This window comes from Aquila chrysaetos, chromosome 24 (genome assembly GCF_900496995.4).
Source record: "Aquila chrysaetos chrysaetos chromosome 24, bAquChr1.4, whole genome shotgun sequence".
Taxonomy (NCBI): Eukaryota; Metazoa; Chordata; class Aves; order Accipitriformes; family Accipitridae; genus Aquila; species Aquila chrysaetos.
Window position 1 is genome coordinate 11,635,072 of NC_044027.1, and position 18,773 is coordinate 11,653,844.

The 18,773-nt window shown below is 47.3% G+C and overlaps 1 protein-coding gene across 3 annotated transcripts in view; it reads right to left on the minus strand.

The window, feature by feature from the left end:
• Positions 1–18,773, minus strand: part of ASTN2 (astrotactin 2) — a 362,574-nt gene that overhangs the window by 39,771 nt on the left and 304,030 nt on the right. The window contains exon 20 of one of the 3 annotated variants that reach the window (XM_029999955.2): positions 4,378–5,170. The exons of the other annotated variants lie outside the window; for them this stretch is intronic. Within the exon in view, the coding sequence (XP_029855815.1) occupies positions 5,064–5,170 (107 nt within the window). The 3' untranslated portion in view covers positions 4,378–5,063. Of the gene's footprint in view, positions 1–4,377; positions 5,171–18,773 lie in introns of those variants that run through there. 3 annotated transcript variants of the gene reach the window in all.

Consider the following 18,773-nt stretch of genomic DNA (forward strand, 5'->3'; position numbering starts at 1 on the left):
AGGAATGAAAATGGATAGGAGCAGGCTCAGACCGCTCGCTCGTAGCATCCAACAGTCTTAGTCTGCCTCAGTCCTTCCATTGCAACCCGTGCCAGCGCCCAGCAGTTGCGGACAGCAGGCAGGATGAATCACCTATCAACCATCCCACCGAAGACAACAAGAGTTACGGCGTTGAGTTCAACCAGACTAAACAAGAGAGCAAGGCCAGGAGCCTCCAGGAGGTAAGAGGAGCAAAAGGAAGTTCTGGGACCCTCACAGGCATTCCCACACATTCAGCCCATGTCCCTGTGCCGAGAGCAGCACAGACAAAACCCAGGCGGTGCAAACCAAAGTGGAAATGAAGAGAAGAGGAGACCTCACTGCTGCAATTCACCTTTGAGATTCCTAGAAAGAGCACAAAGGGGAAAGTAGGAAGGCACCAGCGTCTCTGTCTTGATGGCTTCTTTACTAGACTGGATGAAACCAACCCTGCAACGTTACCAGTCACTTTCTTCTGATTGTGGTTTTCTCTTTCTGTCTTTCTCCCTTTTGCTTTTTTTCAACCTGTTTTCAATTTACTCTTGTGGCATCTCTGACTGTGACCTCATTCTGGTACTTAAGGGGGAGAAAAAAAAAAAAGAGAGAGAGAGTGTCCTTTAAAAAAGAAATGAAAGAAATCATATTTTATTTAGCTTGGTTGGTTTTGAAGCTTTAGCAGAAGAAAGATTAACCTTTTCTGCCTAACTTAATGAAAACAAGGAGAAAGCCTGTATGGATAAATAAATATCTGTGTGGGTATGGAGCAGGCACGATCGTGTTACAGCCCCGGTGGAGCTGTAATGGGGAACAGGCGCGTTCCTGCGCAGCAGCTCCCAATTCCCGATCCATTTTCAAGGAAAGAAAAACAGAGTAGAATGTCAGAGGCCCAAGTGGGCATAAATGAAGGAGCCCGGGGAAGGCAGATGGGGCCCAGCGAGGACCTCCATCCCCAGCAGTGAACTCCGGAGCAATGCCAGTGAAGCAGATGGAAAAAGAGACCTTACTCTACTTTGCTCTTGCCAGGTTTTGGTTCCTGAAATGAGGAAACAAATGGCACGCTCAGCCCTCCACGTTTGTCACCTTTCGGGGGTCCTCGTCCTACCCTCCTCTTCCTCTGGGGCTCTGCCTCCAAGGAGGGGAGGTTCAGAGGACGGCTGTGAGCAGAAGGCTTGGATCGGGTTTTTGGATGGGTAGATGGGGAGCACAGGCTTGCAGGGTGGTTCTTCCACAATGAGGTTGTACCTGGGTTTAATGTGCTTCGGATCTGGTGCTTGGTGGGGGAAGGCAGTGAAAGGTGGTTTGTCTTGGAGATGATGGGCTGATTTAAATTAGTGTAACATAACTTTAGGCGACAGAGCTGTTCCGATTTACATCAGCAGATGGTCTGTCTCGCTGCCTAGATCATTAAAAGCAAACCGTCCCTACTGATCCTGGTGGAAGGATGTCAAAACCTCCTTCCCTACATGGCTTGCCAGTTTATAAAAGAAATAAAAAGGCCTAGTCATTACTAAAGAATCTTCTGCCCACATTCTGGGAGCATCCATGCATGCCAGCCTCTCGTGTTAGATGGGAGCCTAAGCCCCACACCCAAAAAGCCTGTAGCCTCTGAAATAATCTCTTTGTCGTGACTTTTCTCAAAGATTCCATCAGGAATCTCTCTGGCTGGGCACAGGTTGTCTAGGCTGAAACAGAAAAGCCAGTGATTATACTGTGCAACTTCGGGCACAGTTTGTGCCTCACTTGCCAACTTGTATAAAGGTGTAAATTGCAGTACTTCTCTGAATGACTTGACGTTGCCTAAGTTATGAATTTTGTGGGGAATTTGCTTCCTTTGTCTATATGCTATTAGACACATTAATAATGATGAAGAGCTCTCCTGGGCCTCCCAGTTCCTCTGCTGATGGAAGACTACATTTGTAGATGACTAAATTTAAGGAGCAATGCTTTAGCTGAGCTAAGAGCAAAAGTTGCATTCCAGTGCCACAAAAGTCCCTCGAATGGCTTCGCTGGTGCTCTCCAGGGCTAGACCTTGCTGTATATGGAGTGACCACGTGGAACTGAAGGATGGGCTTGTTCTTATCAAGAGCAGCCAGTCGCACAGAAGGAAATGGTCTTAATTTGGATGAGATGCAATGTTCTAAAAACATGATGCACAAGGCTAATCATGAGTGTATTCTTCTTTTAGGGTCATCGGTAGGACTCACTGCTCCTTCACCTGAGCTCTCCACAGACTGCTTACCACAGTTCTTTCACAGTCAATATCTAAGACCTCAGAAAAACTGCTTCAACTCATGTAAAAAATGCATCACCTCCTCCATCTCCCCCAAGGCAGTATGCTGCTGGAGGAGAGTGAGAATTAATGCATTTAATTCTGTGCTGTGAGCCCTCCAGTATTTCTCAAGGTTCACTGGGTTGCTAAGGGTCAACCACAGCCAGACACAAGCTGACTCTGCTATGCTTGGAGCCATCCAGGCATGAGCCAGTTCCAATCTCAAAGCCACGTATTCACATTAGCATAGTGGAGAGTCCAAGTGAATTTATCTATTCCCTTGGAGTTTGTTTTGGGCTCTGCAGCATGTTAAAATAGTTACTTGATTTCAAGGCAAAGTGGGAACCCATTTGTGCTGGGAGTTGTGCAGACACAAAGCAAAGACATGAGCTTTGTCCTCAGATACTTCTTGTCTGGCAGAAGATTTTGTCCATCACCACAGATCTAGTTCCCACCCTCGTTCTTGCTTTCCTTTCATTTTTAGCTTCTTTTAAATTACAGATTTCTAAACAATGGACCAGTGGTCCAGACCACTTGGTGGTCCCCAAGGCCCATAGTCAGCAGTCTGTAGCAGATCCAGGGACTGACGGAGCCTTATGCTCACCAGGAATCCCACCAGCCCTGCTACAGCCCCAGAGCCACTCTTCTACAGCATAAACCTATGTGTCAGATACTTCAGAAACAGCGACAAAACCTGTATCATAACCGCTTTCTTCTTAAACGCACAAAGCTACTGCACTCTTGCGGTTCCTAGGAGAATGCGCTACTGTCCGAAAATAACTCCCAAATTTTGGATGCAAAGATGGCACCAAGGACCTGGGCTCCACCAGTCCAGAGCACTGGGAGGTTCCATCTTCTGCTGGGGTTAAGATGACTGAACTTGAAGGGGAGCAGCTTTCACTGTGCAACATGTCAGGGCAAATCCTGGGACCCTTCCTAAAAAAAGGTCAATGACAAGGTGATTCTGGCCAGTCCAAGTGGGCCCTGGTGATACACCTACAATGTATCTGACGTACAAACTTGCCTAGTACACAAACTTCCTAACCTGCCTGATACATGATGGTCTATGAAGAAAGCAGGGGAGACCTGCCAAACAGCAGGGTCAGGTCCTTCGTTTCCAGCTCTACTGAGCAGTCTCTTACCTTTATTTTCAGCTCTTTATGACCAAATGCTTCAGTAGTTTAATGCCCCACAGAACCCCACTGGCTGACTTGCACCCACTGGAGATCAAGCCTTACACACATATGCAAATATCAGACTAGCAGGAGGGGGAAAGAACATTTCCTAGAAAGAAACTCAGTGTGCAATTAATCACTAAAAACATAATTATCTCAGGTGATTTGTCAAGTCAAATTAATGTAAACCTATGCTGAAAAGCCATCAGCTGGTCTGTGCTTCACTTCTCCTTGCACTTATTGGGAAAGTGAAATTTTTGGACTTTTTAGATCAGCCAATTTCTTCTATATTGCCACTGTTGCCTGACCCTGCTCCTGGTCCCTTCTTACACTTCATGGCTCAGTGCTGGGAAGTGGGCCAAACCACTACCTGTAGTGGCAACCAATTTAAAGAAAATATTCTTTGTTTGGTCCCACTTATTCTAAACAGAGGTAATATGCATAGATGCTGATGAATTAGTGATAAGACTTTGGACCAGTATATTCCAAAGCACACACAACTGCAGCCAGATCTGCAGCCTGTTAGCCAACAAACACTTACAAAAATTGGTCCTGATGGAGGGACCTGCATGGAAGCAGACCTCTTATTTGGCCCTAATATGCAGTTTTGGACATTTGAGAATGTGGGGGCAGATCCTCAGTTCATAAAATCTCCTGTAGCTCCCTTGAAGTCAATGGAACAATAACAATTTACACTAGCTGAGTTTCTGCATCCTGGCTGTGAGCTATTTGGAACAACTACACCATAATGATTATTACAGATATTTCAGATCTCTTGTCTAGGATGGATAGGAGAATACCACTGCATAAGAAAACAGAGAGTTGGTTTGCTATGATTTCCAAAGATTTATTGACCCATATCTTGCAAACATTTACACATGTTTAGCTTTATTCATGTGAGTTGTTCCATTACACTCGTGTGCCAGATAAACTAATGTACATGCTTGCAGGACCAAGGTTAAAACTTGTGCAAACACAGCGAGTTCTAAATATTTTTGTAGATATGTTCAGTTACCTCAGATTCAGACTCGAAAGCATGTCATTTGACTGTGCCTCTTTTCATAACTCTCCGTTTATCCAAGCAGGTATCACAAGAGAAGCCAAATGCAATATCAGGATAAAACTGAGAAAAGAAGCAATTATCTGACCAAACTCAGAAGCTAGAAAACACCCACTCCGTCAGGACTAACACATGCAAAAGTTGACATCAGTTCTTGAACAATGAATTAGCTGGGTTACTAGAGTATATTCACAACAGCTTTCTTAACACAGCTAATGAAATCATTCACTTATTGATTTCCCCATAATGAAGTTAACATTTTTCTTCACAGTTTTGATTCATTAGAAGACACAAGTCAGTGAAGAGGAGAAAGAGCTGGGAATCTCTTGGCCATGAGGAGACAACTTCAGCATCCATTATCATATCAGCAATCACTCAATCTTTTCCACTAAGACTACAAGGCGAGACAGGATCTCCTGCACCACTGCACAGTCCCACTGCTCACAAGGACAGAATACAATCTCTAATTTCTTAAATTGAGCTGACTTTGTTTCCCTGAGGACAAAACATGTGTCAACAAGGTGCCTGACACCCAGAGACTTCAATGCACTTCAGAAAGGCCATTAATACCTCCAACAATGTGGCAGCACTTACATCCCTCAGCCAAGACGTGAGCTCCGTTACGATACACACCTGCATCGCAGAAGGCTGCAGCGTCAGGAGAGGTGGCAGGCAAAGGAGCAGGGACACAAAGAAAGGAAATTACTTTTTTGAGATAGATAGCAGGCAAAAGGCAAATTTGAGGCTATAACCCAGAGCCCCAGTCCAGATCTCTAACCACTAATAGCTGGCTTTCATCTCAGAAAGACTATTAACCCTTTTTTACAAGTCAGCAAACTCCAGGCACTGAGGATACCTGCCATAAGCGCACAGCAGGATGCTGACATGGAAAGAATGCCTTCTGCTCTGATATTTAAGTCATGTTTCCCAGAAACCAAGACAAATCAATCCTGGCATGCACAGGAAAGGGGAGTTGTTAGTAACCAGGACAGCTCTGATGGACGATGTCCCCTGGGAACCCATCTCACCAAAGGCCCTCTACGGTGGGAACAGTTGTTTGACTCTGAGATGTCCTTGACAAAGCAAGGTATCTGGGCACGCTTCCCATCCCCAGGATCACCGATCGCTCTAGGATGGTTAGGTGGAGACACGTCATCGCTAGCAACTGTGCAACATCTTACCACTCAGACGACAAAAGACAGATTCCCAGAACGAGCAGAGCAGGATTAAGCCAAGTGGTAAATGGACTCCAGGGCTGTTCAAGGATCTGTGCTGATGAGGGAAGTCAGTGCCAGGTAGCCTACCCGGAGCTTGTATGGTGAGGTTATCACTCCCCTCTTTTCTTCAAATCCGTAAATAGAACCCAAACATTGCTTGGGCCATGTTAGAAAGATAAGGTGAGCCTCTCCCATCCCTTGCAAAGCCTGAAATAGAAGCCCCGCTACTCCCTATCCTAAGCATCAAGCGTAGGATGTTGACATTTAGCAATAGGGAAAATTACCCGAACAATGAACCCTCTCAGGTCTCTCTTCTCCCCTCCCTTCCCCTGGTCCCCTGGAAAATGTTCATAAAGTGAAGTGGAAAAAAACCACAACCCAAACCCCAACAACCAAACCCCAACCTTCCTAAGGCTGTGGAAAGAACATGTAGAGGAGAAGAGTGAGTCAGGCTCAGCTAACTGCGCACGGGTCACCAGTCCTGAAGGCGGAGATGATTCACCAAGGCGGCAAGAACTAGAAGGTAGAAGAGACTGAAAAGAGGGTGCGGAAAGAAAGTTGTATCCAAGAAGAGAAGGAAATAAGAAATTAAATGGTTCTGGGTTGCATGCACCTTGCTCTTTATCAACTGGAACTGACCCAGGATGACTCAACTTGATAGTGGTAAGATTATTCCCTCAGTGCTTTGTCCAACCTTTCTGTATGAGAAGGAGGGCAAACAGGCTGTAAGACCTCAACCCATCCCCATCCCCTGCTCTTGCCTCTCTTCTTCCCCTGCCTGAGATGCTCAGTGGACCCTCACCTCCCTGCTGCCTCTGCTTCCACCGCTCCTTTCCCGCACCCATTCCCTTTAATTGCAGCAGTGTTATGGGACTCTGTTTTCCCCATAAAAGATGCCTTCAAGGAGATGAGAAAACCAGGGCCTCCTTAGGAACACGGCATGCCGTGGGGAGGCCCTCTTGGATGCCACTGGCACAGAAAGCACATTGTCACAAGAGATGGAGAGGAGGATGGGGCTCAGGTGCCAGGGGAGAAATCTCCTGCTATTCCTCCATTCATCTTTCCTCCTCAGCTGTGCCCCCCCCCCCCACTTTTATTTAATAACCATAAAAATTCAAACACAAAAAACTTGCTCTGAAAAAACCCTAAACACACAAAAAAAGAAATCCTTCCTCTCAAGTTCACAATGAGAGCTGTAAAACTTTTTCTGCTTGGAAAATTCTCCCGGTCAGTTTTTCCTACTGTTTAATCCCCGCTTTGAGTTACACAGAATGAGTAAACACATTTTATAAGGTTCTAATTCATACCTAACCCATACAGTTTATAGCTTAACATAGTAAAATATACACACACACACACGCACACTTTTTATACAGAGATATATATATACACACACACACACTCACACATATGCATAAAATAGCCTTGGTCCCACTCCTACGAGCCTCCCAGCAGCAGGTCTGATTGCTCCGGCATGTGCTCTGCTGTGAAACCAGCCTGGCGTGCTTAGGTGTGAGTTAGCTGGCCTGGGGAGTAGTTTCCGCTCCAGATTCCTGCAACCTCCTTTGTAATAAATAATTAGTCAGTCTCGTTAAGGGAACAGCAGGATCCACCACTGCAACCTTGGAGGACTAAGGAATGCCACCACGTGGTATCCCAGGAACAATTTTTGTCCACTTTTTGCCCAGCAAGCACCTGGAGCAAAGCCCCATGGCAGGGAGGCAGCTGAGGCTGGGCTGGAGGAGCTGTGGGGAGCTCAGCTACCACACGGCCATGGCCAGGCACCAGGCGAGGATGCGTCTGTCTGAAAGGCAGCTCTCTGCTGGCAGTGATTAGAGAAAACCTGAAGGTGAGCACTCATTCAGAAGATGCCCTATGGTGTGAACATCACCAGTTGTTGCTCTGGAGGAAGGTAGGCAGCCCTCACACTAAACTCCTCCGTGCAGCTGTGGGTTAGGCTCAGCCCCGATGGGGCACTGCAAATGTCTTGCCCTGTGCCAGCCTCTGCACCGAGCTGCTGGAGAAGTAGTTCCTCTTCTGCAGCAAAACTGTGTCCGTCACCTTTGCTTGAGACAATGGAGGCCAGTCGCAATGAGCTGTGGATGGCATTAAGGCCAAAGAGCTACCCGAACCTCAGTCTCCCACTCCAGGTGTTTGAGAACCAGCCACCACCTCCTGCCTTTACCTGCCCGGAGGCAGAGCTGACTGATTCACCTGGTTAGACCTGGGCTCTGCTTCAGGTCCCTCTGCTTCTTCAGCATTTTAACCCAGTGTGGGCAGGGGAGATGGAGTCCTCTTGACTGGTAGTTAACAATTTTAGCTAATTCCACCCAGGAGAAATACACTGCCTGACACAGAGAGCTTGTGCACATCAGCAAACCCCAACAGCCCACAAGAAGGTCTACCTGACCATTTCTGACGGGCATCTGTGCAGCTCTGGCACTCCCAAGCATCCCCTGGGTGAATAGCTGTGCACATCAGACCAAAAACTCAGCAACAACACTCCCAAACTCTGCAACAGGGGGAACCTTATAAACATTTTGAGCTGTCTGCCAGTGGCTTTGAACTTGGCTGTAACCTGAAGGTAGATCTTTACGACTATTGACTAAGGAATTACCTCTACCACTGCTCTGAAGAAGGTGGCTTCTCTTGAGCTTTTGTGTTTTGGGTTTTCCTGCTTGTTTCCCCCAGCAGCTTGCTATTAAATTAAACCGAGCGTCTCGTACAGTCCCATACTTCTGTCATAGAGAATAACTGTAAAGTGATTGAAGTATTGTTTCTGCTATACCTCTGCAAGACCACACCAAGAGATCATTTCCTCAGAGGAAAGAGAAACAGAGACACAGAGAGAACTGTGTCAGTGACACAGCCGAAGCCTCTGCTGGTACAAGCTGCGGCAGCTCTGCTGCCATGAGTGGGAATGGAGCAATTTGTGCCAGCTGACAGTCTGGCTCTAAATCGTGCTTGGTGTGGTGCAGCTCCTCTGAGCAGGAAGACAAGAAGACAACAGAAACACCCAGAAAATGTCCCAGACACTGGATTTTGTGGTTCTCCAGAAAAGCCTTTTTGCAGCATTTGTTCGATTTATGGGATCTGCTGCCCTGAACCCCATGTATTCCCCTGATGGGCTTGCCTCTCCCAGAGGGCATCCAATTAACCAGCAGAGAAATCAGAGTGACAATTAACTTATTTTCATTTCCTGACTCGCTGTCATGCCTCCCATCATCTTGTTTTTCCTCATCCCTGCTTATTTTCCCTGGCCCCAACCCCCCTTCTATTCAGAAACCAAAGAAAAAGCAGGAACAAATATAACCCCCACCAAAAGGCCAGGGTCAACTGGAAACCTGCACTGTAACAACACAACTGCCTGGTCTTAATCTCCTCAACTTCATCTTCTTGCCCTCCAACACAGCCTCCGCTCAAGCTGTCAGTAAGCCAAATCCCGGCAAGCAAAAATGAGTTGACCCTTGAAGTCATTTTTATGTCAGGGTGCCCCTGCATCCTTCAAGTCCTCAAGCAGCCTTGCACAAAAGCCACCTCCCAAATAGGAGCTTGTCTCCAAAGACCACGCTCCAGGTCTCTGCTAGCAACCACGGCTACGGGGGCCTGAACCACGTCCCCAGGGGAGCTAGCACCCTTACCATCCCAGCTTTTCTCTCTCTTTATTCCTTCTGCCAGCTGCTGTTGTTAAAACCAAGGTTTCAATTTTTCAAGTGCAAAGATTGGCTTGAAGACTCAGTCTCTTTTTTCTGGGAGCTTTTTTGATACACAGTCCCTCTAAGGGTGTGGAAAAGCACTCCGGGTTATCAAGGTGAAATCATGAGCATCATTCAAGCCCATCCTGGCCAGTTCTGTGATAACTTGTCACCTGAAGGCACAGACAAAAGCCATTGCTCAAGCTAGCGGTCTGAAGTTGCTTCCAGCCACACAAAATGTGAGATGTGGGCTTCGGGCCCCATAATGCTATTTTCATTTTCCTCCTCCTCCAAGAAAATAAACCGAGTGTTTATTTCCTGAATGCTCTGGTCTGAGAAAGGGCAAAACTTTCCTCCAGGAGCCAGGTGGCTGGAAAGGGAAGGCAGAGGCAAATATTTGCCGAATTTGTCAATGAGCTCTTATTCCATTTTTCTTATTAATATTTATTTAGACATAATGTGAGAGAAACCTGCTCAGACCACAGCAATGTGGGAGATTCCACTGTTATTCTACTCGTGCCAGCTACTGGCGGAGAGGGAGGAGAGAAGGAAAAACAGAGACAAAGAGAGAGTGTCAGGGAGTTCACAAGCAATTTAGAGAAAGTCACGGGCTTTCGTCTTGACTTAGCAGAAGATGGGATGCCTTGAGAAAGTCAATGCATCTATGGACCATGTGATGGGTCAAAGAGGTTGAATAGCTTGGCCTTCCTTGCTGATATTCAAGGCACAGGTGTAGCTTTGAGAGAGAAAATTATCTCATTATAGAGCCCTCTTTTTTTTTTTTTCCTTTCAAAGGAAGGAATCATTAATGACACGGAGACAAGGAGAATAAACTGCAACCCCAGGTTTAGTAAATTGTGTGAGACGAACCTGATGTATTTCTTCAATGAGACAGTTCATTCCCCAGACACAAGAAGCATGGTACAATCTAATTTATCTGGGTATCAAGAGGCACTGTGGCACGACGTGGGTAATTATTAGGTAAGCTTGAAAAGATAGGAATTAGCAGAAGAATTATACAGCAGGTAAGGAACTGAGTAATGGACAAATGAAAACAGGCTGTGCTGAAAAGAGAGTGATGGGAACTGAGTTATAACTAGCAGAGTTCCTCAATGATCAGGCTTGTAATCAATCTTATTTCTCACTGGAAATACAGCAATGATATTAGCACCGATGAAGTGAAATGCATTATTAGTGCACAGGAGATCAGAGGATCAGTCAAAAGAAATTAAAAGATCTTGAGGGCTATAGTAATAAAAGTGGAACAAATTTTAATATTTAAAAATGCAAATTAACTTAAAGATGGACATTAAAATAGTTCTTTTGTTAGCAGGAACAAAGGAGGAGGAGGAGAAATGCCTGGATGCACTGGCTGGTCACAGCACAACCACGTTGCCACTGGATGAGAGCTGGAGAAAAGGAAAAGAAATTCTTGGATCAGCTTAGAAAGGGTCTTCCCGTTGAAATAAAGAAGAATCAAATCCCATGATAGCAAAAGGCTGTATGTGGTGGCCCACTACCAGCCTCGCCGTCAGAGAATCACAGAAAGTCTCCAGTCCAACCTCTTCAAAGCAGGGCCAAGGGCAAAGCCAGGGCATGGTTCCTCGGGGCTTTATCCAGTTGAATTTTGAAAATCTCCAGGGACTCCTCCAAGAGCCGCATAGCTGGTGTACAAATAATCGCTGCTAGGTAGCAGAAATCCCACTGGACTATGGTGTCCAGGAGGAAGGACCTGGATGCATTTCTGCAGGGCTTCAAAGCCCCAGCACTGCTGGCTCCCCAAACTGGTGGGGAGGTACATGGCTGTGAGCGTGTCCCCTGTTGCCCTCCACTGGATAGAAGGAGAATGTCACACTGCTGTGTCATGTCTGGGGACAGCACATCCTAGAAGCATCTCCTCTTTCAGCTGGGGTAATAAGTCTGTGCTCTGGGAATAGAGCAGCTGAACTCTAGCTCTGTTTTTGCTCTGACTGTGTCTCGTGTAGCAACAGCTGGGGGACATAGGTTTGCTCAAACCACAGCCAGACGATTGGAAATAAAAACGATATTCATATATTAATTAACATCTGGTTACTCGTCTAATTACATGATACAATGTGCATGAGTTTTTTGTTCCTTTCATATTTTATGCATTGAATGAAAACTAAACAAATGTTGCAAAAGCAACAGTGCAAAAGCAAAAAAACAAACACTACCCAAGTTTGTACTTATAACACTTACTGACACATCAGTTTAATTAACATGTAAAGAAGGACATGACTAAACCATGACGACGAAGATGGTGGTGACACCGAACTGGAATTAACATCCAGCCTGATCCAACCTGGCCATTTTTCATTAAACTGGACTTCTCTTTACACATATTCTTTAAAAAAAAGTAATAATTTGTTAAACTGAGCAGTTCAGGGCCCGATTTAGCAAATTATTACTTACCCATTTTCAAAAGCCACTTTTAATGAAAACCGGCCCTAAAAATTTCAGCCGGACTGTAAAGCACCATCCCAAAGGAAAGGAGCTGATGTCACCCTGCCTGCGCAACACATCTGACAGCGTCTGATGCTTTCTGCCACACTTTGGGAATGGAAATAAAAAAGAATGAGGGGGAAGGAAAGCCAGATTAATTAAGAAAAGTCATCACTCAGGTTGTCTGGCAGTAGCACATTATCCCGCGCGTGTGGCCGTCCCCACGCAGCTGGCAGGGGCGGGTGACAGGATGCCTGGTGGCCACCAGGGAGGTGACGGGGACAGCGTGCATCTGCGCAAGGATGCGGGTGGGCAGGGAAAAGAAAAGCTGAAGGCTTGGCTTGGCACATGGTTCCAGGTTACGTTTGGGTTTTTTGAGACAGGGGCGTTGAGAGGGGAGGCAAAGGGGAGAGCAGACCCCCTCTTCCTGCCCCACCGCAGGCAGCCTGGGGTGCTCGATGTGCCCGATGCATGCTGCCCCACTGAGAAATCCAAAGAGGCTCTTACATGATTAGCTACTTTCTCAAAAAGGCTGCAGGCTTCATTAAAAACACAACAATAAAAAACCCAACCCTCGGCTCACAAACTCCTTTCTGAACCCAACAGCAAGAGTAGAGTAAGGGGAGTCTTGGGGCTCGCAGAGGTGGAAGGTCACAGGGTTTCAGGCAGCAGGTCACACAGAAGCGGGGCTCCCCGGCACTCACCCCCCAGTGCACACCTGGCTCCCGCACCAGGCCAAAAACATGGCTCTGTTTGATGCTGATGCCATGGAGGGAACATAAAGCAACTGCTCACCTTTTGGGTGGACTGGTGTCCATGCTGGAAGCCTCTTGCCAGCACAGGAGATACCTACTGGTGCAACTGGGATATAGGCACACATCTCGGATGCAAGCTCGGAAGGGTTAATACCACCAGCCAGCAGCTTGCTAAGAGGGACCAGAGGCAGGGAGGATTCCTCCCCTCATTCAGGTTACCCATCCTTCCCGCAGACCATCCCAACCACACGAGCCCTGCCCTGATGGCAGCGAGGTGCGATCCAGCTCCCCCAGCTCATCTCACTGCAGCGTCTCTATGAAGGTGACCAGGCAGGCTCCCACCACAAACAGGGATTTTATGCTTAGCATGCAGACTCCCATAACCCAATATAGACGTTTCTATCCTTACTGCAACTCTGCACGAGACCAGATCTGTGCTCAGCTACCTGAGAAGTGGACTCCCATGAAAACACCCCCCAAGCAGAGCAGGTAGCACAGCCTCAGCACGCTGGCCTAGCACTTTCCGTACGCTCAGCTCCTACAACACTGCCAAACTTTAACTGTTTGGGTTGAAATTTTCCACACTGGGTATCTGCCTCAGGCTAAATTTTTTTTGGAAAGTTTCAGATAAAACAAGTCCAGCCAATTCCAAGAAGGCAGCTCGGGAAAAAATATAGTTTTCCTTATGTTAAAAAAAAAAAAAAAAAAAAAAGTGTCAAAAAAACCAAAACCAACTTACAACTTTTGTTGTGAAGCCCCAGTGTTCAGAGCAGGGACTTGGCATTTGGCAGACAGGGTGGTCACCGCGTTAACGACACGGCTTTGTTGCCCCTGTAGAAATTTCATTCAAATTGGCAGCATTGCAAGGCCAGCAGTACTCAGTTTGCACACACTCCACAGAGAGGTTGTTTGGCTTCTTCTGAGTTCCCCGAGATGCTTCAGCCCCTGACAGCTCCTCCACTGGACCACACCATGTACACATCCCTCCCGAAGGGCAGCTGAGCGTGCTCCAGCCGAAAGGCAGCCCATAGCTTCATCACTACTTATTCAGGGACTGAAAAACATTGCTTAATGCTTCCCAACTGCCTGGTGCCTGCTGCAGCCCAGGAGAGAGGCAACGCATGCATTAAGCACTAATGCAATAGTAATGCAGAAAGGGCAGAGGGCCGTGCAGGGGCTGCAGATGATGCTGTGCTTGAAGAGGGCTCTGCAAGACCACCACAGGTGAATGCACCGACAGATCTCACTGTGTGGAGAAGGGCCTGAATTAAAGGGCTTCACTCATCTCCTGCAGAAATGCACTGGGGAACATCAGCGACTTCTGTGGGGCAGGATTCAGCTCTTATAAAGGAAAAACAGATAAAAGAAAACAATAAAATCCAGTAACAAAGCGATACAGAAGCTTCTTGGCAAATTATGGCCTATTCTGTGTGAACAGGCCTCACTGCTTTGCTTGTTTTAGTGCACTGGGGTTTCTCTTCTATTAATTTTTTTAATTGCAAGTGGTAACAATAACCACACGCTGCCATTTACTCAGCAGGTAACCCTGCTGGCGTGGCATGCAAGCAGAAAGCAGGGCAGCTCTTAGGCTGCCAAATAAATCATTTGGCTGGGATTTACCTCCCTTTAGCCCTCTCGTTAGATTCTTCCTTTAGTCAACAGAAAGGTAAGGGTATCTTCTGACGGTGATTCCTCTCACCCAGACAATGTTTATGAAGACATGCGAGAGGGATTTTCCCATAGAGGAAACCGGTGCAGCTCCACTGACCACTGCGGGGGTCTGGCCATGCAGGTTAGCCAGATGACGTTAATGAGGATGTGTCCAGGCCTAAGGATGCAGCTAAACCATCATGGAAACAACCAGTCTCATAGTCAGACTCTTCTACCATACACATCGTCAAGGAAGCACAACTGAAATGTGGATGCAGGCTGAGCTTCAGAAAGGAGGACCACGAGATGCCATCCCACAGGTCCACATTTCCCTCCACATCATAGTCTCAACTACTCTGATCAAAATTGCAGCCAACAGAACCCACCAGAGCATCTCCCACAGAGCCACGTGGACATTGGTACATGGAAGCTTGCACCCACAGGCTAAGAGCCCACCACCCTGGCCAGTGGGCACCAACCGGGCTGGAAAGCCCAGGCAGCCAGCAATGCTCAAGCCAACCCTTATCTCTGGGGTTATGTGTTTCAACTCTACCTTCCCCAAATGGGAATAACAAGAGTTCCCTGCCCCAGAGATGGTGGCTGAGAAAAAAACATTAAAAAAAAAATCACAAGACCTTATAAAATACTGATGGAATAACATCTCAGGTAGAGCATAAAGTCAGCCCCCCATCTGCTAGAGCATCCCACTTCCCTCACTCAAATTCTTAACACCATCTAGCACCGAGTGGGGCTTATATCTCACTCCCTAAATTGGACTGGGACACTTGGTAGGCAAGAGCTTGTCCTTTATCTCTGCCTGCTCTGTGGTCTTCAAGACTGCTTCAGTCTTCAGGGTTACTACCCTCTGCTCCTTCACCACCATCAGGAAATGTGCCAGGAGGAACGAACAGAAAGAAACCCGGAGGAGACAACTGTCATGTGAAACTCTGGCATGAATGGCGCAACTGGTTGCATGTCAGGGGGCTTGGGAAGGGGTGGTGGGAGCTGGCAGGGTGGGCAGTTGCTCAAAGGAAACCACAGAGGACTGACCAAGCACTTGAAAGATTCCACGCATACCTCCCAGATATGCCGGCGTGATTACAAAATCCCTGCCCGGATTGGGTGGCAGCATGCACTTGAAAAAAAAAAGGGGGGGTGGAGGGGAAGAAAAAAAGAAAAGGAAAAAACAAAACCCCAAACAACCATTCATGGGACACACAGAGGACTTCAAGTCCTCTGCTTTAACGAGACGCCGCAGGCATCGCTGCCTTGGAATTTGGGCTATGCTTGCGGTCCGTGAGGCGACTCGCCGAAGCCTTTGGTCACATTAAGCAACATTACATGATAATGCTGCAGCACTTTCAGGCTGAGGGAGAAGGAAAACAAAACAGATGACTCTGGATGGAAAGGCATTGCTGTAAACCTGGGAGGGAGAAGAACATTCTTTCGGATACTTTTTTTGGCTGGTTGTGTCCTCCCCTCCCGTCTCCCACCTCTCTCTCCTTTTCCCCCCTCCTCCTCTTGGAGAATTGGTGACAGCAGGTTTTTTTACTAATATTTCCATATTAAATAGAAAGGAAGAGTGTGAAAGGCCACGCGGAGTGGTGGCAGCTAGACAGTGGAATCTGCAACTGAAGGGTGGAGTTGGAGTACTGGAGAGGTGCCGGTTATTTATAGGGTATGAGAGAACACAAAAAATGTCTGGCCCCTTTAAGGCCCCTTAATCCAAACAACCAATGGAAAGAAAAAAAAAAAGGGAAAGAAAAGGGAAAGAAAAAAAAAAATGAGGAGAAAAGGCATCTCTGCACCAGACTGCAAAGTGTGAAGGAAGACCGGGGGATGGCCTGGCACAGTCCTGCCCCGTCCCTCCAGCTAGACCTGTGCCCCATGGCCCTCAGTGCTGCAGGGCAGCATCATGCTTGGGCAGTGGGACCGGCGTCGGGGCGAGGAGCCCTGGGCTCCCCAGGCAGCCCCGAGACACAGCTGCCTCGAGGGTGGGACGTGGCAGCTGTTTAAACCATGATACAGCAGTGTTGGACGGGAAGCGGAGATGAACGGCGCATTCAAGAGAAATCAAAAGGGAGAAGCTGAGAGAATTGGGAATACAGGCTGGAAATTCCCTTTCTTCAGTCGGCATTCATGGAGCAACCGGGGATCTTTGCACTCTGATCCGAGAAGAGTCCGCGAGATGTGGCTGTTCACTGTCCTCACTCTCTTTGGGATACATAAGCTGGAGGGTCATCTTTACGGCCTTCTCATGGCCAGGTATTTCAGTGCAGATGTGGATGCTCTGGGAAGGCTGCTGGTCAGACCCTTGTCATGGCTGGTTTAAGCAGGGTTATTTGGCTCTAGGCCTGGAAGACCATTGCTTCCAGCTCTTTCCTAGGATTCCCGATAGATTTTAGGCCAGCTGAGTAATGTCCTTCCTCTTGCCTTTTCTGAAGAGGAGTGAGGGACCTCGGTGCAAAGAGGTGCCACGCAAACCAAAGTACTTTTGTGCTCTAAATAAAACTCCTTTTTCCTTCTTTCCAAAAGAAATGCATGAGGTTATGCCTATCTTTTCTAAGCAGACATAAGGGAATTGTGAAGAGCTCCTGAAGGACACTCAGCACTTGGGTGATTTAGTGTACAACAAAGTGGATAAGTCATCAACTTCGATGAATATACACCTGGAACCAGGGAAACTGAAGACAGACAATTCTGTGGATAGAAAGGGGTCAGTAAAGAGATTCAAGAGCTTGAGCAGATGACAGTGACACTAAATCCTCAGGTCTTTTCACAAGCCCTGCTCTCATTCCCTAGGATCCTGTTGAACCCATGAGCCTTCACTAATAGGCTTCATTCTCCTCTGCCAGTATCAAGTAACAAATGTCAGATCTCATATGGGAATCACTAACAACATAAAAATAAGATTTATATGGGAAGATTAAGTTCAAAAGAACAGTTACAAAACCCAGAAAGGTTTTGTTTGTACCCAAGCACACACAAAATCAAAGTCAAAACACTGCTGTTCAGGATTGCAATCATCATCACCCGTGACCTTCTCCCACCATCACTGCGATTTTGCATGCTGGACACTGGCTACAAATTAATTTGCTGAAACTGAGGAAAATGCTTCCCTGATGTGTAACCTTAATTTGATCACTTCTAGTTCACACAAACTGCATGCTAATACTCCCTCTAGCACTCCTTTCATCTAAGACAGGAGCTCTAGAGCTCTAGATCCGCTCCCTACCTTGCAACCTCGCAAGAAGGACGACAGCATTATAATGTCAAAATCCTTAACTGCCAGTTGGTGACGCTGGTTTAGTTTTTCTGGTGACCACAGAACTGCCTAAAGCATCGCAGATCTGGAAAAAAAGGAGGCATGGAGAGGTGAAAAGACTTGGCCATGGTGGGGAGAGGCAGATCCTCAAGAGCATAAATCATTACAGCTCTTCTGATGTCAGCACCCCAGGGAGGCTGGACAGGCATCAAGCGGAGCAGCGAGGAAGAGGAGGGCTGAGCCTCTTCCTGCTTGTCACAGCGCAATTCCAGGAAACTTGGGACCTCAGCTCTCCTCCTGCTCTGGACTTCAGCCACCGGCTCATCCTGCTCAGAGAATCTGTCAGCACACCTCAACCCTCGAAAACTGGGGCTTGAGCCAAGACCCTCAAAAGGGAGCAAAGGAAGGATGGGAGACAGAGTCCAAAAGTGTCTTTCCGCCCTAAAGGTGAGCCCTTTGGAACAGGCTCGAGTCCCATTCGCTCTGCCTGGGGATGGCCTGCCAGTGGCTGTTTGATATGTGGAGTGAATGAAAACGTTACCCCCACGCGATGATGTTCCAGCACCTTTCAGCACCAACTTGTCTTTTCCTTTATCTTTTTTTGTTTTAAACACAGACTCTCGGGAAAAGCAACTTAGCAGACCAAGCTGCAAAGCAGAGACAGAATAGAATTGTCTTTTTTTTGGCTTCCAATACAAGAATGCAAAGCATTGTCTCTCTGGGAAGAGAATTAAGTATGGGCAAGTGTTTTGGCAAGAGAGCCACAGAGGAGAATGGAAGGCGAGGATGAGGCGGGGGAAGAGGAGGGGAGGGAGAGCTGGGGGTCAGATGGATGGTTTCGTCTTTTATAAATCTTGGATGGGGAAGAGGCACACAGATGGCTTTGTGTTTTAAAATGATTCTAATAAATCAACTCCATAATCATAATCAAAATGCCCTTGACTCTCTTCCCCCCCTTCCATGGATCACAGCTGAGCAACAAGGCTGCAGCGTGCGCCTGGCAAGGGAATGGCAAGTACTCGAGACAAAACCAGACCGCGGCAAAAGAGCAAGGGGACGCGTGCGAGCGAGCGTGCAAACCTGCGTGCCTCTGCGTGCACGTGTGACCACAGCTGGGTGTGGGAGCCGTCACAAGCACTTGCTGCATCAGTGTGCTAGTGAACAGATGACGGGAGCAGGGGAAGGAACAAGCATGGGGGGCTTTGT